General features: G+C 50.5%; 1 protein-coding gene across 1 annotated transcript; it reads left to right on the forward strand.

Moving 5' to 3' along the window:
* The first annotated feature begins 3,705 nt into the window (after positions 1-3,705).
* On the forward strand, positions 3,706-23,519 carry Igfbp5 (insulin like growth factor binding protein 5). The gene is made up of 4 exons (XM_027942031.2): positions 3,706-4,840; positions 17,362-17,591; positions 18,182-18,301; positions 18,961-23,519. The coding sequence occupies exons 1-4, from the start codon at positions 4,507-4,509 to the stop codon at positions 19,090-19,092; spliced, it is 816 nt and encodes a 271-aa protein (XP_027797832.1). The 5' UTR covers positions 3,706-4,506; the 3' UTR covers positions 19,093-23,519.
* The last annotated feature ends 3,308 nt before the right edge of the window (positions 23,520-26,827 follow it).

The raw sequence follows: 26,827 nt of genomic DNA on the forward strand, positions 1-26,827 counted from the left end.
ATAAGGGGCTCCTCCGCAGACCTGAGTCTTGCTGAACTTCCCTTACCTAGGGGGAGACCTGAGAACTGGGTGCTCTTTCTTGAAGGTCAGCATGTCTTCATTTGGGACTCAGCAGCATTAGTATGTTCTGGGAAAGGGACTGAAGTCAATGTCATGAGGTCTTGAAAAGGAAATTGATGGTGTAAAATAAGTTTCTCTGAGACAATGGTAAGAGCAACACATAGAAGAAACTGAGGAAAAGCCCCTTGGCTGGTGGGTGTTATTCCCTCCTAACCAGAAGAACCCATAATATTTTGTGTACTGTTAAAAAGCCTAACTTCTCTAAATTGTGTTATCAGGCATCTCCTTGCCCAGGAAATCACTAAGAAACTCACGGAAAATGACCACAGGTAAGGATTCGGAAACTTTATAAAATAAAAATGCCATTTGCCTCTTGAAACCAATTGTGCAGATAAAGACCACAATTTTTTGACCCAATCCCATGTTTTGAAACTTGGTTTTAATACAGAGTTAATGTTTTAAAGGAAAGGGAGGAGTGATCTCTGGGAAAACAGGACACAAGAAGATGATATTGAAATCCTTACATCTCCAAGCAAGATATGGCTAAAAGATACAGAAGCTCATCTGTGCCACAGTAGGAAAGTTCATGGCTGCAAAAATGAATCAGTAGCAAAGCAGGTCTCTGGGGAGGGCACCAGGCACCTGCCTCTGACATTAGTATCTGCATGATTAAATGAGCCCTTCCCAATGAAACTCATTGATGCAAACTTTTTGTTTTCCAGAAGCAAACTTCTAAAGGTATTTGTGAAGAGTCCTGGACCTTCAGAATGGAGGACAGGAGGAATGGAATCAGCAGAGGCTTGCAGGCAAGCCCCACCACTCCATACCTTCCCCCTCCACTGATCTATATTACTTATGGACTCCTCGAGGCAAAACTCACACTGCCAATCCCCAATATTTAGGAAAAAAAATCATTCTAGAACATCCCAGGGTGCCAAGAATTCTTATTTCTCTTGTGTCTTTGGGAAACTTCACCTGAGCCCTAGGACAGTAGCTCTAGTCTTTGAATTCCTCTAGACCTAAACCCATTTTGAAGGGGAAATAAAGAATGGTGGCTTACAGGTTATGAAAGAAACCTAGGTGCCTGTCAATAGATGAATGGGTAAAGAAAATGTAAGATAGATAGATAGATAGATAGATAGATAGATAGATATCACACACAATGGAGTTTTACTCATCCTTAAAAAATGAAATTGCATCATTTGCAGCGAAATGGATGGAACAAGAGAACATGCTAAGAAAGATAAGCTCAGAAAGTCAAGGGTTGTTTGTTTTCTCTCATATGTGAAAGCTAAAAAGGGACATCATGAAGATAGAAGAGAGACCAGGAGGATGGGGATCAGTGGACACAGGAAAGGAGGTAAAGAAGAAGTCCAGGGGAATGGAATAAGTCAATGTATGCTATGTGCATGTGTGAGTATATCAGAATGAATCCTCCTTATGCATAATTATAACCCAACAATAAAAATCTAAAAAAAAAAAAAAAAAACCCAGTGGCTTATCGCTGACAGTCTTAAGCAGAGTGATCTCTCCTCATACCCCTGTCCTCCCTTAAGAACCAGCTCCCACCACATTCTCTTCTTCCTTCTCTCTACCCTTCTTCCTTGCCCCTGTCCTCACACATTCTATTTTTCAGCCACTGGAAATCAGTTGTACAAAAAGAGGTGTCACTTGACACCATCTTCTGGGAATTCAGGGTGTCTAGAACTAGGCAACTTATGTTCCTTCCAAAGGACACCCAATTTCCCCATTCATCTCAAATGCTACCAGTGTACCCACAGTGAGCAGAGCTGCTGGGGCCCTGCAGAAAGGGATCACACACCATGCACTGTTCTTCTAGTCTGAACTGGACACATGTGAGGAAATAACACATGACTTCCCTCACTTCTAAAATGCTTCAACCAAATTTTTGAATATTAATTTGCTCCCTGCTTCCCAAGACTCCAGACAGAAGGGAGAAGCAATTGGAATCAGCCTTACTAAATTTTTTTTTTTTAATTTAATCATCACACACACAGTTCCTCCTCCCTCTCCCAGCCAACGCCTAAAACTCCTTTGGCAATAGGAGCAAAAGCACAACTTTAAACTTTAGGCTTGTTTTAAAATATGCCTTTCGGCAAGTAGATAAGTGAGGAGAGAGATCGGGATCTGGGGGTGTGAACAGCATCAAGTGAGACGTTCCCGAATTGAACTAGCAAGAGAAATATTTTTTTTTTTAAAGCAATCCACCAGAAAGAATTCTTATCATAGATAAGGGTGCAGTCTAGTGGCAAACTTCATGAAATGCAGCCCCTTCTCCAAAGGAGTGTTAGAGAACTTCCAAAGGGAGGAAGGGAAATGTAAAATAGGTAACAGCCCCACCCCAAGTACTCACAAAAGGGTCACTGCCCACTGGTCATTTTCTGACCTGCCTGTGTCTTCCATAGCCCACCTATCACGTCAATTTCAGAAAATATCACCTTCCTTCTATCAGGGCTTTAGTTTTCTTTCATTTTCCTAAGAAAAGAAGGGGACCACAGTGCCTAATAGACTGGCTGAAGTATCAGGTGGCACAAAAAAGTTTGTTGTCAGGATCTCTTCTGAGCAGGTCCCATGGCCCTGAAATCAAAAATCCCTGGGATGTGTCTGTTTGCACCCATTACTCTTAGGACAAGTTCTCCCCTGGTCTGGCACCCATTTCCTTAAGGAATGGTCCAGCCCAACAGAAATACCTCTTTAAAACAGCATGAAGGGTGGGTGTCACTCCGATCTGCCTTCCTTCCATCTAAAAACTCCACACAAGGACACCTTAGGGCATCAGACAAGGTTTACAGACCTAGCAATGTTTCCTCCAAAGAGGGTCTCAGCAACTCACTACTCCCCGACAATGCTGTTGGATGATGTCCCTTCCTGCAAGCACACAGCATGCACACACACATACACACAACCCCCTGACCACTTCTTGACCATATGACCAAAGACAGTCACCCTACTAGAAAGAAACTCCATTCCCAGACTTTCTGGCAGGAAGTGGGGGAAATTCAGGTTTTCTTTCTTTTCTTTTGCTTCTTCTTCCTCTTTTTTTTTTTTTTTTAACTCAACTCACCACCCATTACCGACAACTGTACATTACTGGTCCCCCAAACACACACACACACACACACACACACACACACACACACACCTTACAGGGTAACTCAGATACTAGCAGACAGTAGTTTTCCAAAGCTTGGGAAGAATTTCTTGGGCATGGTATATATCTAGTTAGCTAATAAGAAAATGCATATTTCTCCAGCCAGTATCTTGGCTAGTTAAGGGACAGGAGGGGAGGGGACACCAAGTCACTCTCATTGTGTTCACTTTGCTCCGAAGAATTTTCCCTTCCACTTGCCCCTCCACGTCCTCCCCTTCTCAGCAGCTCCAGCTTGTCCCCCAAAGCCCCTTTCTTACATTCCGGGGGGAGGAGGGCGCTGTTCAGGGAGCGAAGGGGAGCCCCCGTGTGTCTAGAAGGCCTCTCCCCACCCCCACCCCGTGTGAGTTTGTGCTGCAAAGCTCCTTGGCATCCTTGCCTGGGTTGGGTGTTGGGGAGCTCAAATTGCAGCTACAAACTGGCTGGCAGCCAGGGGCCGTCTATTTAAAAGCGCCTGCTCGACCGGAGCCCGCAGTCTCTTTGGAAACTTCTGCCAGGGGGGGAAAAGAGCTAGGAAAGAGCTGCAAAGCCGTGTGGGCTTTTACCTTTTTTTTTTTTTTTTCTTTTTCTTTTCTTCTTTCCCCCCCCCCCCCCCCGCTCCTTTTATTGCCCCCTCCATTTGCACCCTTCTCCCGACTTCACGCACAACCTGCGAATTTCGAAGAGGTGGTGGCAGAGTGGGAGAAAAAGAGGTGTTAGAGTTTGGGTTTGGTGGGGGGGGGGCTTTTTTTCCCCCTTAATTTCAGCCTTTTCTCCCACCCTTTCGGCTGCCGCCAACGTCTTTTACCTGTTTGCTGGCAGCCGCACGCCCCTGGGTTAGAAAGGAGTGGGGTATATTTTGGATTTTAAGCAAAATTTTTGAAGACAAATCCATTTTTCTCCCCCCATCCACCCTCTTCTTCACAGCCTCCGAGCTCATTATTTCGGTGGTTGCTTTAGGGTGAGCAATTGTGTGACTTTTCCCCCTTGCAATTCTGACCAGGTCCTTCTGGGGGGGTTCTCTAGCCTCCGCGCACTCTGAGTGCACCTGGCGCGACTCCTTTTCCCCCCTACCTGTTGCAAGTCTTTAATCTTTGCAATTGGGACTTGCTCGCAGGCACCTCGATCCTCCTTCTCTCCCCACATTTTGCAAGTGTCTGGGGGAGGGCATCTGCTCTACCTGCCAAAGATTTAAAAAAAAAAAAAAAAAATCTCCGGACGCCCTCTTGGCACCTTTCTCTTCTCCCCGCACTCTCGCTCTCCTGCCCCGCCCCGAAGTAAAGGGAGACTCTGAGAAGATGGTGCTCACCACGGTCCTCCTGCTGCTGGCCGCCTATGCGGGGCCGACCCAGGGCCTGGGCTCCTTCGTGCACTGTGAGCCCTGCGACGAGAAATCTCTCTCCATGTGCCCCCCCAGCCCTCTGGGCTGTGAGCTGGTCAAGGAACCAGGCTGCGGCTGCTGCATGACTTGCGCCCTGGCAGAGGGGCAGTCGTGCGGCGTCTACACTGAGCGCTGCGCCCAAGGGTTGCGCTGCCTCCCCCGGCAAGATGAGGAGAAGCCGCTGCACGCCCTGCTGCACGGCCGCGGGGTTTGCCTCAACGAAAAGAGCTACCGCGAGCAAGCCAAGATCGGTGAGCGCGCTCAGTGTGCCAGTTACGCGGCGCACGGGCGGGGAACACGGGACGGGTTGGGCCCGCGCGCGCTTTGCGCAGCAAGTGGCTTAGAGCCGGGTGTATCTTGGGAGTCTTTGGGGAGGGTCCTTGCACCTCAGACTTGGAGCCCTGGAGTATTCTGCCACCCTGGGAGGCTGGGTGTCTATCCCAGCCTCCCCTAGCTTTTGCTCCTTCTTCGCCTACCTCCACGTACCTGAGCCCTTCTTCACCTTCCACCTCATCCGAATACTGACTGAGCTCCTATTCAAGTCTCAAGGTCCAAATCCCCTGGTACCTATTATCGGATCTGAAAAAGTGTATGTTACGTTATTGACTCCCTCCTCCACCCCACCCCCACTTTTTTTCTGAACTTGGGGGGAAAAAAACCCACTTGTTAAAATACTGGTTTAATTGGGGCCAGGAGAGGCGTTACCCATCTTCTGAGCTAATTCCACCTTTGTCCCTCCCAGCCCTCCACCCCACCTCCGTTCCTTCAGAAGTATCTAACCCTCCACCCCTACACATGCGCGCGCCCCCCCCCCCGCGCGCGCACACACACAGCTTTAGCAGCAATTACCTTTCGGATGGGGATCTTAAGGCCCCTCCCATGTGTACACAATGCTTTTGACTGGATATGATTGCAAAAAGCTTTTTTTTTTTTTTCTTTCAGTAAGGGAAAGAATACTTTAGGGGCGCTGAGGTAGGGCATGGGGGTGGAGGGATAGGAAAGAATCATTTGGTGTTCGTCTGTAAATCTGGTTCCCTTTTTTTGTCTCCTCAATTCCGATTTTACCTAGGATGAAAGGTGGACATAGGGTTGGAAGGCAAAGAGGGCTGGGGGATTCAAATTTCGCAACTTCCCGGAGTATGCTGATCCCCGCTCCCCATCCGGTCCCCTCCACTCCACCCTAGCCCCAACCCCCCGCCCCAAGTCTCTCAAACCAGATCACTAGTGGGTGTGGCGTAAATGCAGGAGGGGCCTTGGAATGCAAAATTCAAGGGGCGGAGGAAAAGTCCACGCGCCAGAAGCCTCCCTCCTCTTGCTCCGCCTGCCTCCGTTGCCCCGCCCCCAAATTCTCGGCGCCAGGAGTCTGGGGTTTAAATGATTGACAGAGCTGCTTGTTCAATCAAAACAGTTCTGCCTCCTCAAGCTGGAGTTACCTCCAGTTAAACTGGATAACTCATTTTGGAGTTAACTGACTTTAAAAACGTATATTTTAACGCTACAAAAAGTCTGAAAAGTCAACTTGGTTATGGATGTCTCCTAAAGGTGTTAACACTTAGCTAAAATAATGTTTATTTGGTGTAGTTTCTTACATTGCCATTCTCTCCCACCTATCCCTCTCCGTTACTCACAAGCAATCCAAGGCGAGTTTTCTTAAAAGCAAACTATGGACTCTACACGTAGGAGAGGAGTAATTCCACGCAGGCCAAGAGGCAGAAGAACCTGCCTGGGTTCAGCTTCCATCCCTGGCGAACTATAGAATCTGACTGTGGCAGGCACTAGCCCCTCCAGCCCTGCAATATGTGATAGTAGTTCAACGGGTTGCAGCCTAAAAAAGACAAGGAAAAAAAAGTGGGGGGGGGGGCGTGGGGGGGACGTGCAGGCCCCGGAATCCTCAGGGACCAATTTACCGGGTTATTTTAGTTAAGCTCCTTCCAGCCGAAAATTTATGAATTGATGACCTGGCCCAGGAGCTAGCACTTGGGTAACAATCCTGTCACATCACAAAGATGCAAGTTATCACTCAGCTGCATCCTGGCCCCATTTGTTTTGCCCAGCGGTATGACTGGTGTGTTGTAGTTGGTGTAGGAGGTGTGTGCGCTGGGCGCACGCGCACGCGCATTTGCTGAGCGGACAGCAAAGCAAGCGCGCGTCCAGCTTCCCAATTCAACACGCTCTAAGCGCGCGCATGCACACACACACACACACACACACGAATTTTGTCTCAAGCAAGATCCCCTTTACAGTTCCCTGTAACTCTTCTTCTCAACTCCCACCTTCTGGGTGCCTTTGGCCCAACTCGAAGCACCTTTTCCAACGCTTCCCAGCCCCAGCGCTTGTTGCCAACCCCGCCCGACCTAAGGCAGGTGCCCGGCGGCGCTCCACTACAACCGAGGCTGACGCCTTCCTCGGAAAGACCGGGTGGGAGTGGGAGCTCCTGGAAAAAGCCTTTCAGCTGGAGAGCTATGCCTAAAAGGCTGGAGATGGCGCAGACACGGTTTTTAAGAAAAAGAAAATGGACAGCGGGGGGGGGGGGTATCCTTTCTGTCCTGCAGCCAAAATTCCTGCCCCCTCTTCATCTGTCCCCTCCTCTGTCACCCAAATCTGAGCATGGACTTGCTGCCTCTCCCGCAGTTGCAAGATACGTAGATATATAGAGGGAATATAGATATATAACACTGTATATTGCAATATAATATGGCCATTTAATGTGCATATATTAAATTATATATTTACATATACAACCAAAGAATCTATTATATGTTTATATTATATAACACCCCCCCCCCAAAAAAAAAGGTGCATTTCTGGAATCAGAAGTGGGGAGTGGAGGAGAGTCCGGCGGCAGGCAGCCAAAGCTCCGGGGAGGGAGCGGGGCGGAGACTGGTGTTTTGCTGGGCGCGTTGCTGAGCAACCCGAGCGGGAGTCGCCTGGAGAGCTGGGCGCTGAGAGCGCGCCTCTCCTGCATTTTATTTTGGCCAGTTCAGGGGCAGGGATAGATATAGAAACCGAGGGCGGTGTGCGTGAGCCTGCGAGGAGGCGAGAGACCGGAGCTCTTTATTGGGCCCAGCTTAACAAATGTCCGGGAGCTGCAGCAAGTCGAAGAAGGGTCGGGCTTTGCTCTGGCATTGTCAGGGGAAGGGGCCTTGGGCATACCCAACTGGGTCTGGGAATCCTCGCCTGTGCTGGAAGAGACCTGAAGTTTGAAATATAGGGAGCAGTCCTGGGTTTCAGTCCTGTCTCTGAGAAATAAGAGGCAAAGAGAGAAAATATGCCTCTGGGAAAGAAAGAAGAAAAAAAAAAACGCGTTACCTACGTGAAAATAAATTCAGCCTTTGCTACTTGGAGGGGTTTGGTCTCCGTCACCCTGGCTTCAACTCCAAGCCCAGTCCAAACGCCAGGTTGAAGTCAAGTTCCAGCGTTAGCTTTTTTGGCCAAATTTATGTCTGGGTTGAACAAGATCATGGAAAACTGAAGGAGCCAGATTCCTTTCCCACCCGCTCTCCCTCCCTTTGAAACAAGTCTTTGAGAGGCTGGCTGTGCCTGAGCCAACCAAAACGGGAGGTGGGAAGACAAGAGACGGTGCTTTAACTTGACTTTTCTTGCCTTTTTCCCCAATCTTTCCCTTCTTTCTGCTGTGTCGGCTCAGACTGGAAGAACAAGCATGGCTGGCGCAGTGAGGGCCGATTTCCTTTCCATTCCTCTGATTTCCCTTCTGACGCCTCCCTCCCCCTCCCCCTCTCTCTCCTTCAGAATGCCGTCCCCCAACTCTCAAGCATCCCCAGAGGGCTGGAGTTTTAAGTCCGAGCAGCTGTTAGTCCTGGGGCTTGAGCTGGCTTTGAGTAGGCAGGTGGGCCTGCAGCTGCGGAGGGAGGGCCAGGCTGACCCTGAGCCAGAGGTCACCCTGAGGGTTAGTGCAAAGGGCATGGGAGCAGGAACCCCTGCAGATGCCTGGGTCCCTAAGGCCGGGAAGAGGAGCGAGTGGAAAGGGAGGGAAGATTTGCCAGAAGTTTTTACTTCTACCTGAGCAATGCCTATGAAACTTTTAAAATGTTTAAAGTGTAGAAAATAAAACTTTGGAGAAGGATCGCCACACTCCAGAGGCACTACATCCAGAAACAGGAAGAACTTCATAAACAACCAGGTACCAACAAGGGACAGAGAAGAAGGGAGAGGGCAGAGAATGATTGTCATGAGAGATAAGGGGGCAAGCAGGAGAAGTTTTGTTTCCCTCTAGTTTTGCATTTTGACCACAGGCGGTCACAATTCTCAAAGGCGATCCTTAAATTCTAATCTGGTATATTATTCAAAGCAACAAGGTTGATTACATATTTGCAGAAATACAAAAGCACCTAAATTCAGATTATCCTCCTCTTGTTTCCAGTTTTATTTTTTCCATGATTTCTGTTATGATTTTTTTTTAAAATACAAATCTACAGAAGTGACTAGAAATCTCTGTGAGAGGAGAAGTGGCCTTTCCTGCCTGTCCACTCAGCTTAGCGCTCTCTCCAGGAATTGTCTGAGTATTGGCCAAAGAATTTTAAAGCTGGAAATAACCCATGGCGATCACTACAGTCAAGGTCCTCATCTTTATGGATGAGGATGCTGAGGCCAGGAATGGGAAGTCACTTGCCCAAGATAAGGGGCAGAGTTGGTGGCAGAGACAGGACCAAAGTCTATTCTTCCCTACAGTTCTGGCGCCCCTTCCACCATTCTGGACTATTTTACTGTTCTCCAGGGCTCTTGCTGGGGCCTACCGTAACCTGTCAAGAAGCCCTTGGTCAGCACTGCCAAATGCTGTCCTCCCAAGGTGGGGGTCATAAAGGTGAAATTAGAGCCACCCACTTTGGGAGGCTCTGTTTTAGGAGCAGGAGAAGGAAGTGGAGACTGCAGCACCTTCTTGTTCTTGCTCTTGCTTCTATCCCTTGTTCTACATGGTCTTGCAGACAGGGCTGGTTGATACCGGTGGTTTGATCACGGAAATGGGTCAAGGAGGATATGAAGGAATGGTATTCAGCCCAGCCTTCAGTTCCAGGTGCCATTTCCTGAATGACAAGAAGTTCTTTCGATGTGACCAGGTGGGCTCTTGCTCCCTCTTGGCTGCACAGTGGCCCAGCATCTAAGGGGGCACAGAAGTGGCCTGTTTCTATGGCAACCTGCATCCAACAGCATGGCTTTCCACAGGGCTGGCAAGCAGGATGACAAGATATGAGGTAGGGTGGGGTTACAGAGGAGCCTGGGGGATTTCTGCATCAGAAAGAAAGAACAGAAACCATCTGCCGCAGAAATCGATGAAGAAGAGCCCAAGAGCCACCTGGCTCAGGCATACCAAAATGTTTCAGTAGGACAGGAGGCCTAGGCTTCCAGGTCACATCTGGCCCTTAGGTTGACCTGAGACAGAGCCAAGAGCCATCTTAACCCATCCTGAAGACCAAGGGATGCTTAACAAGGAGGCAGAGAAGACAAACCCCTTTCCCAATGGTTAGAACTGCCAGAGGAAATTTAGGTTTCAACTTAGGAAGTTATCTTATTTCTGACCCCCCAACCTAAAGCATAGATCCAGCCCTTTCCCTTGTTGATCCCTAAAGTGAAGCCCTGATGAATTTGCACTCAGATCCTAACCTTGGGTGACCTCTGCCAGTTTGCAGAGTTGTTTTCTGTGGATTCCAGTTATTTGAACCATCTAGATTGTACCATCAGGGCATTCACAACCCCCTGTCACCCCAGCAAAGATGAGTCTCCCTGCAGATTCAACAGCATCCAGTTGAAGTATAACATAAGCCACATAGGTAGTTTTTAATTTTCCAGTGGCCACATTTTTTAAAGTTTAAAAATAAACAGGTGAGATTAATTTATTTCAAATTATTTCAAAACATTATCCTTTTTACATATGCTCAAACCACTATAATGAGATAGTTTACATTCTTTTTTTCATATAAGTCTTTGTGGTCCAGTGTGTATTTTATATTTACAGCTCATCTCAACTCCAACATTAAAGTTCCATTGGAAATACTTAATCTATATTTGGGTTTCACAAAATTTAGTTGAAAAGAAAGATGCACATACCTTATTGATCCAAACATAAAAATTTTCCAATAACCAAATTGGGTATCAATTGAGTTATAGGAAATTTTTAAGTTTCAACTAATTAAACTAGTTGAAATTAAATAGATCTTAAAATTCAGTTTCTCGGTCCTACTAGCCATACTTCAAATTTTTAATAGCCATATGTAGCTAGTAGCCACCTAATGGGACAACACAGATGCCACCAACCAGCTTCTCCCTCACCAGAGAAAGGAGTTGCTGTCTTCACTCTCTCTTCTGGACCCCAGAAGTGAATCAAGAGGCGTCTGAGTTTTCATTGACAGACAGGACTCCCTAGCAGAGTCAGGACTCTCCTGTTTGCCCCCTAGCAAAACTCCTACAAAAGCAGAGGTCTGTGCTCAGTCCGGGGACAGAGGAGTGAGCGCTGCCTGCTCCCTGTTGCCCTCTAGTGGTCATCCAGGACTTTTGTAATGTTCTGAAAGAGTCTTGAATGGAAATGTGGCCAAGTTTGAGGTGCACTGGAAACACTAGAAACATTTCTGCTGCATATGTTCTTCTTTCCCCAACTCTTAGAGTAGACTGCCTGGTGACTGCCTCTCATCTTGGGAGTCCTGCTAACGTATGTCTTTCCTATACAGACATTTATCACCAACTTTCCCCACCTCCCGGGGACCAACAAATCACTTCAAAGTCCTGGCCCTGAATCCTAGTTTGGTTTCAGAATAAATGAATGAATATATAAATAAATAAATAGCTCTTCTTTACCTCTGGTCCCTGGACAGTGAGGCATTTATAAGTGAGACTTCAACCTTCCACTCTGTGGGATGCCACCAGCTTGACATCCACCACGTATATACTGTCAAGGGTGTTGGGCCATCTTTCTCCATCTTCAGGGAAAGAGACCTAGTGCCCTAAATGCCCCATGGTGGAATGAAATTAGACAGAGGGAAGAACTCCCAGCGTATGTCCTCTTAAGTACAGACAGATTCCCAGAGCACAGCTCAAACCCCTTCTCACCTGGGGTTGGCAAGCCCACTCCCCAGAGATGAGGGAGAGCTATCACGTTCTGCAGTTCCAGGAGCCTTGATCTTGTGGTTTATAATCTGTCAACCATGTGCTACAGCAACTGGAACTGGGGAGGTGAGGGACAATGGAGACCTACAGAAGCAGAGACCTGTGCTGAGAGTTAATTAGCATGTGTCGGCTCATTTAATCCTCATAATTACCCTAGGGAGAAGGTACTATTACCATCCTCCCCATAACTCCCATGAGAGGAGAAGAAACTCATACTCCAGTCAAAATAAATCTGCCCCAAGATTGACGGTTAACAGCCTGGTCCTCCTCCCTGGAAGGTGGCTCAAGGTCAAGGGTACCCCAGCTTGCTGCAGATATGCAGTGGTTCAGCTGGGATTTTATCCCTGGAAGCCTGGCTCTGGATTCACACTGCGCTCCCCCTAGTGCTACATGGGGTCTGTTTCTCAGGTAGGGATAGAAGGGTTACAGTCCCACTTTGGCCAATTTTGCATCTAACTGGCCTGAATGGGGGCGTAGAGGAGCCCCGCTGGGTGAGCCTACAGCTCTTGCCACCAGTCCACAGAACCCAGAGAGTCTCCTGACTCTTACAGTGTGGCCCTCCTGATCATCCTCCCTCCTTGCAGATGACAGCTCCCTTAAGATGACAGCTGTTTGGATTTGTTCCCTTCTTGGAAGGTCAATACTTGTCTCCTTCTCTGCTCAGAACTCCAATTAAAAAGAGCTCTCGGAACACTCACGTCTTTCTGAGAAGACTTAGAGAGTGGAGCCAGGCAGATGCTGGTCAGGGCTGGGATGGGTAGGAAGAAGGACTTCGCAGTTCCTCTGGAAGGCTCCTCACCCCCCACCCTGTGCCCTTTCTCTTTATGCAAATGCACACACCGTGCAATTGAGTTAATTAGCATCCACAGCTGGGAAACAGTCCGACTTTGGGGAGGGAGACATGTCTTACATTTTTTTTTAAACGGAGAACAGCTGATTCCCTCCTTCCCTCATAAGCCCTGTGCTGTAGCAAAGAGCAGGAGACTGCACGTTGGCTGGGAGACAGAGTAAGGGAGGGGGACTGCAGAGCATCCAGCCTGGCCTTGCTATTTTCGTCCTTTCTCAGGCACGGATCAGTGCCCTCGGCCAGTGCTGTCCAGTAGAACTTTCCGTGATGATGAAAGTGTTCTATATCCGCACTGTCCAACACAGTAGCCAGCAGCCATGTGTAGTGAAAGAGCAGTTGAAATATGGCTACAGCAACTGAGGACTCAATTGCTAATTGAATTTAATATTTATTAATTTAGACAGCCACATTAGTTGGTGGCTGCCATATTGGGGAGAAAAAAAAAAAAAGAAGCCCAGTAGACCCAGGGAAACTGAGTCCTTTCCCACCTTTGTGCTGCCCAACCCCTGCTCCCTGTGCCCTTCTGCAGCAGGATAATCATGCTTCAAGGCAGGGGCATGGATGAGATGACCTCTCAAGGCATCCACCAAGTTCCTGCCTGCCACAGCATGTTACAGAAATGCTTCTGGACTTCTCTTTGCCCCTCGGGCAGATTCATTCATGCATTTAAAGATTACTTGTTGAATACCATCCACTTGGAGAGGTAAAGATTAGTGACAAAGCTCCGTCCTTAAGAGGTAGACCATTTAAATTCCACAAAGGGAGCCCGAGGAAACCCAGTCACTATTTCATTTATTGCAGAGAGATTCTGGGCACCTCCTTTCTTGTCTTCTGGCTAGAAAGGAGTCTGGAGAGTCTCCCCAGGTGGAGGAAGCCCGGAAAAGCCCCCCTGAGGTGTGAATTCTAAGTATGCCTCAGTTTCTACAATTTCTATCAGTCAGATCCCAGTATCTGGGCCACCCACTTTTCTCTCTGTTTGAGTATGAGGTCAGGATAGAGGGGAACATTAACACCAGTACAAGATCAAGTTGTTAATGGTACCAGTGTGAGTCTAAGGGCCCCAGGGTAGAAGGTTACACTTCAGGGATCAGCAGATGCCCACTGGGGACCCTCCATTGCTATGACCAGGAAGCAAGATGGGGCCAGGGCTTCTGAAATACACCTTTGCCTCTGCTGGTGAAGCACTGTACCCCTGCAAGAGAAGTGCAGCAGCCAGAGGACAGGTCTGGAGGAGGTGCCGAGTGTGGCTGCCCACCTGGGATGCCTCTGGGTCCGTAGAACTGGGCCTACACCCAGGTCCTCCCTGTTTGCTGGGCCTTGGAGGATGGCACAGCCTTCAAGCACTTGTTGGTGTCGCCATGGGGAGAAGGCAGTGCACCCATGTGTGCTTTGTGGGTGCTACTGCACTAGTGTGACTGGGACCTGGACGGCGTTGGCCAGAACTGGGGCATCGCGCAGTTGGTTGGAAGGACTTGGGCTAGAAGCCATCGTAGATTCAGAACCTACCCCAAGGCCAATATGAGGATAATAGGGTGGCTCATGGCTTCCTTGATCATTGGATTAGATTGTGAAATGAGAGGTCCTGCCCTACAGCTTCCAGGATGCGGGAAAGATATCGAGCATTCCATTTTTTTCCATCTTCTGTAGAATCCTCTCAGAATGACATCTAGAGGTGGAGGTTTGGGGTGTGTATCTCTTCCTTCCTGGATGGTTTTCACAGTTGCAAATGGAAGCACTAGCGGAACTTTATCCCGTCTCCTCCTGCTCCCTCACCTGCCTTTCCCATCCCCTTGGCACAGCCCTCGCTTTCCATCTCCCTGAAGCTTTAAATGCATGGTGGAGACACACAAAGAGAGGAAAAGGATCAGAGTGATTATCAGAGAAGTAGATGCCAGATCTTAAAGTTGCTTACAGTCTAGAAATGAGCATAGGTTGTGTAGGCCTCGGCCTCCTACGCCATCTACTGGCCATTTCCAGGTACTGATCGACTTGTCAAACAGGTTCCAGAGCCCACTGTAAAGCTCCTTTGCTGCTGTTCACACACAGAGCACCCTTCACCAGGAAGTCCTTCTTCGAATCCCACCTAAATCCCTTCTGCAACCTCAGTTTATCTCCCTTGGTGAAATAGCTCAGGAGTAAGCCAGTCTACTTGTGCCCTCTTATTTCATCTAAAACTTAAACCCTTCCAAAATTGACAACCTATTTATGATTCAGCCTTAAAGCTGCTGAGTATGGCTAGCTGGCTCTGGCATTCCAACTGCAGTCTTGCTTTCCAACCCTTTGATCTTTGTCGCTCTGCACCGGCTCCCCTCCAAGTTTCTACTGTCTCTCCAAAGCCTACAAGACCCTGATTAATATCTTTGATACTCGATTCTCCTGATGCCTAAGTAATAGGTCCCACGGGGTTAAGTGGCACCAAAAACTAGGAGGCATATCAAAACCTTAAGCCTGCCCTTCAGAAGCAGCCAAAGAGCCTGCAAACAGGGAGCAGGGCTGGGGTGCCCGCCCACCTCTGTAAGGCCCAGGGTTTGCAAAGTTCTTAGGTTAGCTTCAGATCAATACAGAACACTTTCAAAGACCAACAAGGGTCAAAATAAACTCGCTCACAGTTTATTGAACAGTATCCACAAACTCTTCCCTTGATGACTCCTAACCTTGGTGACTCAAGGTTAAAGGCGGTCCAAGGCACTTCTCAGAGATGAGGGTCTTGAGTTGAAGGTCTTCAAGGACCCCACAGTGCACCATTGAGACTCCTGTGTACTTGGCCATGGGGATGGGCTCAGTGGCCTCTTGAAAGCCACTGGAGTGCGGCAGCTTCCTGGCTGTCTGCCCTTGAATTTGCCAGCTCTCTGGATCAGGCTGAGCAGACCACTGCAGGAGAGGCTCCCCCGCTGGTCAGCAGCCAGCCCCCTTACGTTATCTGGTCATAGTCTCTTCTAGGTCGACAGCCCTGGCCTGTCCCCAGGTTGTCATGGCAACCATTCCCCCCCCACACACCTGCCTGCCCCCACAGGGATCCGTGCTTTCTGAGGACTAGATGCATGGTGATGCCCCGAGAGGCTGAGCCCAGTAGCTCAGTGAGGTGGGCCAGCAGCCCTCCTGGACCAAGGCTAGCTCTCCCTCTGCCCACTCACTCCCCCAAGGCCAAGCCTCAGGTGGGAGCCATGACTAGAAGGTGGAGTCCTGGCCTTTCCATTTGCTCACAGTCCCCAGAACCAGCCATGCTCCTCCCGGCATCCACACCTGCAGCCTGATCTGCCCCACGACCAAGAAAATCTGGTTTATCCCAAGACACTGCTCTTCTAGATCCCTAGATCACACAGCAGCCTGGTAGTTTATTCTCACCACAGTTTTTGAGATAAAGTAGTGAGGGCACAGGGGAAGAGGGGTGAGAGGCTGCAAGGGGGACCCATCCTAACTGGGCCTGCCGTCCTAACTGGGCCTCTAAATGCCCCAAACGCCAGGAGCGGTGGTGCACACCCGTAATCCCAGCTACTTGGAAGGCTGAGACAGGAGGATTGCAAGTTTGAGGCTAGCCTGGACAACTTAGTGAGACCTTGTCTCAAATTTTTTAAAGGAGGTGTAAGGTGGCTGGGGAGGTAGCTCAGTGGTAGAACACACCTGGGTTCAGCCCACAGAGCTCTGAATACCCCCCAACTCATACCTGAATATCCTCTGGGCTGAGAGGTCAGCGGTCCTGCCCGACACCTGCCACAACAACAGACAAAGCGTCTTCCCGCAGAGCTGCTCTTTCCTGGCAACTTCCTATCGTCTCAACTCCCCTGAATTCTTCCGCTCTTCTCCCCTCCCAGATGCCTAATTATCACCATTTTGAGGTATTCGTAGACTAGGACGTATTTCTTTACCCCATTCGTTATTTGGGGTCACCCAGAGCCCTGTTTTTTACCTTTACCTTTTTTGAGTATTTAAAATGAAAAGAGGACAATGAGGGTCAAAAGAGGGGCTCCTATTGTCCCCCTGCCCTGGTCACACATCCTGGAAATAGCAAGCCAATGTCTCCCCATTCTGGGTCAAGTGGGGTGTCAGGGTGCCAGGGAGCTGAGGGCAGAAAGGTGTGTGACTCTGAGAGACGAGTTTACTGGAAATCTGTGGCCTGAGAGAAGCTGGGCAGTGGAATTAACAGATCAACAAACACATGAACGGAGTCCCACTCCTCTAAAGGTCATAAGTCAGCTAAGTCTAGACTGTCACCAAGTCACTCCTATATATAACTGCTCTGGCCCCAGCCAGCTGCCACCTCGCTCAGAATGGAGCTGAGTGATGTCCCAGCTCCCAGGACCCAGAGCATACAGCCAGTTCAGGGCCACAGCAGGAAGCAAGGCCACCAGATGCCATCTGTCCCCACGCTGTTCTTCTCCTGGTCCCACATTTCTGGTTCTCCGATCTCCCAGGTCCACTTCTTCTGTTCCTTATGATGGTCCCCACCACCCTGCCGCTCCTGCCCCTGGTTCCCCAGGTCCAAATGCCTCTAAGTGCCCTGAAGTTCTAAAAGTATAAAGACCTGGCTAAGAAAACAGACGAGACTGCTCTTGCCCACGCCTGGGATAGCCCTTCTCCTCCATCGATCCAGATCTCAGGGTTCCTTGGCCATGAGCACCCCCTGTTTCATCTGCTGAGCCCTCCTCTTAGCAAGGGACTTGCTTCCACAACCCGCAGCTTTATGAGCCGTTTCCCGGACTTCCTGGCCCCGGCCTCCTAACGCCCTCTCCCTCGGGTCCCACTTCCCCAGGGTTCTGGACATTGTGGCCCAGCCCCTAGAGGCTAACCCCTGACCCCTTCTCCCCACAGAGAGAGACTCTCGTGAGCATGAGGAGCCCACCACCTCCGAGATGGCCGAGGAGACCTACTCCCCCAAGATCTTCCGACCCAAACACACCCGCATCTCCGAGCTGAAGGCCGAGGCAGTGAAGAAGGACCGCAGAAAGAAGCTGACCCAGTCCAAGTTCGTCGGGGGAGCCGAGAACACCGCCCACCCCCGGGTCATTGCTGCCCCTGAGATGAGGCAGGAATCGGAGCAGGTGAGTCTCAGGGACTCTCTCCCCACCTCTTCCTCTGCCACCACCCCAACATTGGACATTTTCTTGCATCTGGCTGGCCATCTGTGCCAGCAGGAGATCCTAACAAAGAACCTGTGCTTGCCGTGGTCGCTCACCGTAGGATTGGGAGGGTAGTTTTTGCAATTGCACAAACCAAGAGTTTGTCCAGGTTTTCATTTAGGAAAGCACCGGTCAGCACAGTGACCACTCTCTAGGTGTGTGTTCCCTGGAACGAGGTCCGTTCCTTCACAGAGGCTCAACACTCTCCTAGAGCATCTGGAGATAGAAACCTCAGGGCCTCACTACTGGGCAGGTAGAAAAGCTGAAGGTGGGTGTCCTGGAAGGTGACAGGGGAAACAGGGCTCTGGGACTGCTACACATGGGCTTTTTACACTCCCCAGGCACATGACAGGTGACAAGGAGAAAAGGTGTTTGGCAGCAGCTGATGAGAACCAAGGGTGGGTGGTAGCATCGCCCCAGCAGACCCTTTGGCCCCCAGCCTGAGCTTCATACCTGCCACCTGGGTCCTTTCCCCTTGGTCCACCAGGCTCTCATTCCTCCCGTTCACACAGGGCCCCTGCCGCAGACACATGGAGGCCTCCCTGCAGGAGCTCAAAGCCAGCCCACGCATGGTGCCCCGGGCCGTGTACCTGCCCAACTGTGACCGCAAAGGGTTCTACAAGAGAAAGCAGGTACGTCTGCCAGGGCTGCTCCTAGACTCAGCTGGCTCCTGGCTCCTGGCACCTGCCAGGAAACTACTCCCAAGAGAACCACCTCAAGCGCTTGGCAAAATGCTGATCGCTGGGCCCCTGAGTTTCTGATTGGCAGGTCTGGTGTGCATCTTAGCCCCGCCATTTACTAGCTATACTCCTCGGCCCAGGGACTTCAAGCCCCTGTGCCTCTGGTGCCTCATGTAGAATGGGGACTATAAATGGGGACTACCTTCCTACCGATGGTGAGGAATAAGAGCTTCATCTCCTTAAAGCTGTGGTGAGCTGAGCAGCATGGCACCTAACACCCCTCACATGTGATGTCCCCTTATGGTGACAATTGTCATCACCCTGGTTATCAAACAGTGCTCCCCACCTGAGGATCTCTGGGGAACACCAGGTTGAAGGACCCCAAGTGAGTAACACAAAATAGACATTGCAGGAGCCAGCTGAGGGCAGGCTGCCTACATGGGGGGCTCTGGGCTCCGCCATGAAAGGGGACACCGATCTCCAAGGGCTGGACGTGGCCCCCTCAACCCTCTGGTAGCGGGAGCCTCCCTGGGGGTGGGGAAGAGGTAGGACAGCCAGGAGCAGAGACTTGGGGTGCATCGACCTCACAGGCCCGTTGCTCCCTCCCCCAGTGCAAGCCTTCCCGTGGCCGCAAACGCGGCATCTGCTGGTGCGTGGACAAGTACGGGATGAAGCTGCCCGGCATGGAGTACGTGGACGGCGACTTCCAGTGCCACGCCTTCGACAGCAGCAACATCGAGTGATGCGTCCCTTCCCCATCCTTCCCTGGTCCCCTCCCACCCCCAGCCCTGACTCCGGCCAGCGCCTCCCTCCACCCCAGGACGCCACTCATTTCATCTCATTTAAGGGAAAAAAAATATATATATATATACTTTTTTTGAGGAAACTGAGGACCTCGGAATCTCTAGCAAGGGCTCAACGTTGGAAACGGCAACCACAGAGATGGAAAAGATAAGGAGATCCCCCCACCCCGAAAATGGTTTTCTTTTTGAGGCAAGTTGAATGGACAGAGAAGGAACGAGAGGAAGAACAAGACAGAAAGAAGGGAAGGGAGTGTTTGCGTAGAGGAGCTGGAAGACAGAGGGTTAGGAAAAGGAAGAGAGAGCAAGCTGGGCAGGAAGGAGGGACCAGGGACCAGGGCTGCATCCAGCCCTGACCTGGGGCTCCAAAAAGTTGGAGCGCTAGGTGTGGCCTGAAATGTGACATCAGTGACATCAGTGACCCCCTTGGAGTTTTCCCGGTTTGGATTGGTCAGTGCCTCTCAGGTCGGTCTCCTCCTCTCTTCTCACCCCCGGGGGGAGCCTAGTCTCTCCCCCTAGACTCAGAAGATGAAGATGCCTTCCATGCCCCTGAAAACAAGGCAAATTCGTAACCAAGTGATATTCGATAGGTTTCCCTAAGGCGATTCATAAATATGAATTCTGTGTGCACATTTCACTCCTTGTGCAGATTTTAAAAAATCAACACACACCCCCACATGGGAAAGAATTGTTCTTCCGGGGTGACTCAAGATGAGCCGAAACATGGGTCTCCGCCCCTTGTTTTTGTTGTTGTTTTTCAATTAGCAACTAGCACAGCAGCCTCTGTGGAGGAGGACAGGCTGGGGACAAAGTGGGCTTGTATTTATCTACAAGGCTCCGTATAGTCATATATAGGCATATAAATCTTTTTTTTTTTTTCTTATTTCTTTCTTCCTCTCTTTCAAGGGTTTGCATTATCTCTTCAAAGTAGTTCCTATGGGGCACTGAGGAGCTTCCTCATTCTGGGAAAACCAGGAAAATCCATATTCTCCTAATACCACCCATAACACTAGCTTTGCCTGCCTCTGGTCAGTGGTTTCCCATGAGCCACTAGCTCAGCTCTTCATGGGGCGCCGTACTGGATGTCTGAATGATTTCCCGCGTGTATTCACGGGGACCCACCAGCCAGGTGCTGCCAGCACCCAATGGTGCACACACTCTGCTGCCCAGCCCACCCCGTCGCAGCGTACAAACCTTCAGGTGTGGTCTCTGGACACCACGCCAAACGAGCCGGTCCTGACCCAGCCTTTTCCCTGGCACCTGGGCAGAACTGCATTTTGAAAGCCTCCCTCCGTCTGCCTGCTGGCACAGCCAGAGAGAGACCGACCTGAGAGAGGGCAAGAGGGAGAAGTTGGAGGGAGGTTTCGGTAGAGGAAGACAGGAGCTGGAGTGCAGAGACAGGGCCAAGCAACGGAGCAGGGAGGCCAGCAGAACTTTCCTTGGCTTCCCCACCTTACAAGCCTTCTGGGATTCAAGAGGAAGAAGGGAGGAAAATGGGGGAAGAGGCTATGAGACAGAAATGAGCCCACGCCAGGCCAAAGAGCCAGGGAAGGTGACTAATTTTAGGTGGGTTTTAGACCCGAGAAGCGGGGTTGGGAACAAGGATCAGTAGACTGGCCACGCATTGCAAGGGACAAGACGATGCGCTCAGATGTCCCACCTTCAGCCCACCAGGAGGGACTGTCAGAGAGTCTTTCAAGACCTTTGTCCATCCTGGCCAGTCAGTGTGTCCTCTCTGGAATGGAGGACAGGAAGAAGACCTGGGACAATCTGGGAATTGATGCTGTCATCTCTCAGCCAAATTCTGATCCAAGAAAATCCCATTCTCCACTGACTTCCTCAACAAAGGGGAAGCCTTGTGACTGGCCTCTAAACCTAAAGATAACTGCCAGGAAAAGGGGCTCGGACACTGGTAAAGGAGACCCTTTTTTTGCTGTGGACACAGCTCTCTGCCCTCTTTCCTGAAGGCACGTGCGGCACACTGGAGAACACCCCCAGGGCCAAATGTGGGGCAACAGAGAGGGACTGAGAAGAAGCCAATCTGTTCCAGCTGATGGCCAACTCATTGCTATGGAGCTTGGGAAGTGTCCCCCACTCCCCAGACAGGACAGTTGGCTGGGGATGAGAAAGGTGGTCCATCTTCACGAGACAAAGGGCCCGATGGGGATGGCAGCTGTGAGGACTTATTGGACCTTCCCGGACAGCACACCCCCATCTCTCTGCACAACTGTCCCCAAACCCCCGATTCACACTTCTCTGTATCTTAGGCCAGTACCCTAAAGCTTTTCCACGTCCCTTCTGCCACTCTTTGGCTCTTCAGTCGTCATCTAACTGGGATCTGCCAAGGAGATACTGGGGTGCCATCTCCTCTAAGAAAAGACTGAGCCAGGAACTGCATCCCCCGCCCCAGGCCTGCACCTGATTCCTGAGAGAGCCTCTGTCTTTACCCCACTGTTTGCTGGACCTGGAACGGGCTTCTGCCACTTACTTGTGAGAGTCCTTTGCTGTCAGCCACAGCAAAAGTGTCGGGGGTGATGGCCTGGTTTAACACCAGCGCCAATCACTTCAGGTCTCCTAAGGTCCCACCTACTAAGCCAAACTGCAAGCTTCCAGGTTTGCAGGGGTGCATCTGGGCAGCTGGCCTCTCCCTAAAGGAAGCTGGACTTGCATGGACAGATGGAACTAAATCTCCCAAATGGGATGTGTGGCCAAGCCCAGGTGGGGGAGACCACAGAAATGAAGTCACTGAGGGCAGAGGAACCATCTATCCCTTACCAATGGAGTGGGAAGGCAGGTTTGCAATGGTGGGAAGTCCTGAGCTCCAGCTGGCCTTTGGCCACTCTTAGTTCCCCTAGAGGCCTTAGTCTCGGGGTTATCTGTGGCCCAGGTCTAAGTTTTGCCTGCCCCCAGCCCACTCCCACAAGCTTCTCCCCTTGCCCTTTGACTCATGCTTCACTCCAGTAGTGGAGAAGATACCTCTGTCTTCCCCCACAATCGCCAGGTAACTGAGGGGGGCCTGGTCAAGACTGATTCTCCTCCCCCAGCCCGCCCTGACTCACCCCACCAAGTAGGGCACCTGGGGAGGAAGAGATCAATGTTTCTCTGACAGCCAGGCCTAGGCAGACAGGCCTGGGGACACCAGCCCCACACTGGGAGGAAGGGAGGCCCAGGAGGCCCTGTGTGGCCCCTCCTCTTCTCCCTCACCCCCTCTTCCCATCACCCCCCCTTGTCTCCATGGTAACCCTGCAGTTTAACCTCCTCTGGGGGAGGTGAACCTCAGCCACCCTTCTCCCACCACCAGTTCCTTAGCAGAGACGGGGCTGCTATGGCAACTGCCAGGCCCCTGGGGCAGGGCAGCCCCCCATCTCCATCCATCCACTCAGACCCCTAAAGGGCTCCAGTTCAGAATGGGGACTTGAGAGAGGAGTAGCCCCAGAAGAAGAGACCCTCTAGTCTCCGAGGAACCTTTGGCCTTCCGAGAAAACGAGGCCAAGTTTTGAAACAAGGGGAGAAGCGAACAGGGTTTGACCAACCAGCAACCTGGGTGTCGTACTGTCTTTATTTTTTAAAAACCACTAAAGTGCAAGAATTATTTTGCACTATTTCTCCACCTTTTTCTCCCCTCTCTCTTAGGTTTTGTTTCTTTTTTTAAACATCCTTTCTTGGGTTTCTAATGGAGTTTATAGTTTCGCCATTTCACAGACTCTGGCCTCCACTCCTCAGATATTTCCAGATGGGGAAGGGAAGGTGGGAGGGACAGAGGAGAAGGGGTCCCCAGCCACCCTGTGCTCGTTCACCCCACTTCTCTGGACCCTGGTCACCAGCCTCAGCCCCATCTCCACCATCACCACCGTCACACAGTAGCCCACACGGATAGCACAGTTGTCAGACAAGATTCCTTCAGATTCCGAGTTGCCTACCGGTTGTTTTGGTTTTTTTAGGACAGCAATAAACCACAGCATATTACTGTAGTTCTTTATAGTGTTACATACCATAGACATACCATAGCTCTGTTCTCTCTCTCATTTGTTTTCAACTTTTTTAAGAAAAAATAAATAAATAAATGCTCATAATCTTTACTGATGAAAAGGATGGAAAAATAAACAAACCAACAAACAAAACCAGTTTGTGGAAAAAAAAGGCAGGAAAAAAAAAATCATCTGAATGCGGAAGAGCTCGGCTCCTGTTTAGCATTTTGTACTTAAGGAAATAAAAAGAAAAACAAAAAAACAAAAACAGAGAATCTCACGTTTTATTAAGAAGTGAAGATTGCTGTATACTATTTATTCAACTTATAATTTATGTTACTCCTTGATCTTTGTCTCTTGTCATGACAAAGCATTTATTTAATAAAGTTATGCATTCGGTCAGCCTGCGTCGGCTTCCTCCGGGGGCGCAGGGAAGACAGGCAGAAGGGGAAGCCCGCAGGTCACAAACCAGAGGGAAGGACAAAGGACCTAGGCAGGGTCAGGGCCCAGGGCCCACTCCCTCCAGAGGGGACCCCTGAATGGAGGAAGGCTTCTCCCCTCAGACAACCCCCCCTCCAGAACTGGAGTACCCCCTTCTTCATTCCTCCACCTGTCAGGGCCTCCCTTTCTGTGGACACAGCCTCATAAGGGGACAGCCATCAAATGGACACAAAGCGCTTAGGATTATGGGCATTCAGTACATGTCTGGCTACTGTTAGGACTATTACCATTATTATATCATTTCATCTTAGCCACGCTACTAAAGTGGTCTCCATCCACCTTAAGCAAAAGAGGAGTCTTCTCCTTGGAGAGGATATTCAGAAAGCCATTTCTAGAATGTTCCTCAGTCACTTATTCTGGTGCTTCTTAAGCAGTTAGCTCCTGGGAACCTCTGGTCAAGGTGGCTCCTACCTCCAAGTTCTACCCAGCCCCCGCTGCTGTTTGTGCCCAGTGAAGAGCAAAGATGTGACATGGCCCCTCAGATTTCAGCCACAGCCCCTACCTTCTGCCTCAGACTCCGTGACTTCCTTCTTCCCATGCCCCTTTTTCCCTCGGCTCTTTCTCTTGTTCTCCCTCCTCCCTTCAATCACAGAGCCTAGCAGAGCAGGCTGCCCCTCAGGATCCCTCCGAGGGGCCCTGTAGGCCTCCCAGGCCATCACCACACCTGGGGAGACAGAGGTGGTGGCATCTGTATTTGGCCCAGCTCAACGGTTGAAGCCTTGGAGAACCCTGGTGTTTTGCTCCAAGTCACATGGAGTTATTGGGGTGTCCCTGCCTTGATGAAGGGGACTGGCCTTTCAATAAGCACATATCCTCCTGGGGTGGCTGAAACTCTTCCCTGAGACCTCCCAGCACCAGGTTCCCTCCAGCTCAAGAGGAGTCGGTCTAGCCCCAAACACCAGGAACAGCCTTCCAGATGCTGGGCCACCTGACTCCCACCCTGCAGTGGGGCAGCTAGTGCCCAGCAGGGGACAGAAGGTGGAACATATGAAAGGCAGGTGCGGCAGGAGGTGCAGAGAGGGAACAGGCTCCTTCTCCAGGCACCTTGAAAGGAGATGGGAAGAGGAATCTGTGGCACACGCCTGTAATCCCAGCAGCTCGGGAGGCTGAGACAAGAGGATTGAGAGTTCAAAGCCAGCCTCAGCAAAAAGTGAGGCACTAAGCAACTCATGAGACCCTGGGGATGTGGCTCAGTGGTCGAGTGCCCTGAGTTCAATCCCCGGTAGCACCCCACCCCCCTAAAAAAGAGGAACGCATGGAAGGCCAGCCACAGGATGCTGCCTCCCCGGAATCTCCCTGGGAATCGGTCATCCACACTATGCCTGGAGAGGGCATGAGCCAGGATCTCCCCCAGGCTCATCTCACCCTTGGGGCTCATCTCATCCCCAGCTATCATGATCCTAGCCCACACACCCTTCCCCCACTCCCTCCACATCTAACTCCCTGCACGAGGTATATGGCCATTTAAGACTCTGGGTCTTGGCCACTCCACCCCTTGCTCTCCACCTGCACAATTCAGTCTAACTCAAAAGGCACCTTAGCAACCTTATGATTCACGGGGGGAGGGGGTGTTGGGGGAGGGGGACTTACAGACTGAGCTGGGCCTAGCATCTGCTTGACTCCCACCCTCACACCCAGGGTGTGGTGGTCCAAGGTCACATAGCTCCAACTCCAGGGGTCTTCCTCCCCATCCATTTTGTTATGCTCGAGCCTTGGGACCCTGAAGGGTTCCACATCTAAACTCTGAAAAAATCCCACTTTCATGTCAATCCTACTATTAAATGAGGGAAATGGGGCAAAACCCACGAAGCCAGCATTTTGCCTAATGAAGAGTCAGGATGAAGTCTTGCCCATTTTTTTTTTTTTTCCTAATCCCTCAGCCCTCCCACTCTGCCCTCTGTCTGGGCCTCACCTGCCTGGAGGCAGCACCTCAGCCCTGGAGAAGCCCCTCCTTCCAACATAGTTCCTCCCGCACAGTGCAGAACCCGAGGGTTAGGGGAAAGGCAAAGTACCTTCCCCACCAGTGCCCCCCAAGAGACTCAAACTCAGCATATCCTCGTGAATTCATCCTGGAGCGCAGGTACTTGCCTCTATTATCACCACATTTTATACCCTACGAAGTTCAAGTTCAATATCATCTTCCCTGGAGCCATCCCTGTTCCTTCTTCTCTTTACCCTCTGTGTTGCCCTTGTCCTCCTCCCCCTGCTCCTCCTCCTGTCTCAGGCAATGGCACCTCCATCTACCCAGCTCTCTGAACTGGACCCTTAGGTACCAGTCCTGATGCCTCCCTTAGACCCACATCCAATATGTCACCGAGTCCTGGGCTCCCTGCTACATCAGTTCACCTTCTAAACACAGATCCAATTATTTTGTACAACCTGAGCCTAAATTCCTTCCTTGATGCCTCCTGACTTCTGCCCCAGGTTTAAAAGGCCCTAGTAAGACACCCACTGTCCTTCCCGAGGAGCCTCTCTCTGGCTTCCTCTTCAGCTGTCCTCTGCCTGAATCTCCCATCAGCAAACACAATCTCAACCACCTGCACATCTCCAAGTTCATGGTGCAGCTCAGGACTGAAGCCTTTGCTCCTGAATCTTGTTCCTTGCACACATGCACACACATGAATTCACACACATGCACACACATGAATTCCCACACATGCACACACAAACACACATGTGCACGCATGGTCCTTTCCCCTAACTGCTGCTTCTTCCTTACAACTCCATCTCTGCACCTCCCTCTGAGATGCCTTCCCTGGCAGCAGACCTGCCTGTTCTTCCCAGTCGCTTCTAGAGCACCTGTTGGAGGGCACACCTCCATCACACTGTATCCCGTGACTGTATCGCTGATTTATGAAGCTGTTTTGCTGCACTGGGATATCAGCCCTGCAGTGCAAAGGCCATAATTTTTTTCATCCCTGCACCCTGACACCCTGTCACTGAGCCTGGGATACAGTGATAAGTGTATTTAAGCAACACCTACTCTGTGATAGAAAAAAAATTCATATTCTCAAAGCTACTCTTTGAGATAGAAATGACCCCAATATTTAAGATGAAAATAAATGAGGTTCATAGAGGTTAGAAATGTGTCCAAAGTCACATAAGATTCAGTGACTACAGTAGGGATTCTGCAAATCTGGGTGGTTTGCATCTGTGCAGTCACACAGGGCCCTGTGCTTGGTTTAATGCTTTTCTGTCTCTGTCTTAAA

The sequence above is a fragment of the Marmota flaviventris genome, chromosome 11 (assembly GCF_047511675.1).
Source record: "Marmota flaviventris isolate mMarFla1 chromosome 11, mMarFla1.hap1, whole genome shotgun sequence".
Lineage (NCBI taxonomy): Eukaryota > Metazoa > Chordata > Mammalia > Rodentia > Sciuridae > Marmota > Marmota flaviventris.

Coding starts and splice junctions, on each gene's coding strand:
- Igfbp5 (XM_027942031.2), top strand. CDS start 4,507: ATGGTGCTCACCACGGTCCTCCTGCTGCTGGCCGCCTATGCGGGGCCG. Junction 4,841..17,361: donor CCGCGAGCAAGCCAAGATCG/GTGAGCGCGCTC, acceptor TTCTCCCCACAG/AGAGAGACTCTCGTGAGCAT. Junction 17,592..18,181: donor TGAGGCAGGAATCGGAGCAG/GTGAGTCTCAGG, acceptor CCGTTCACACAG/GGCCCCTGCCGCAGACACAT.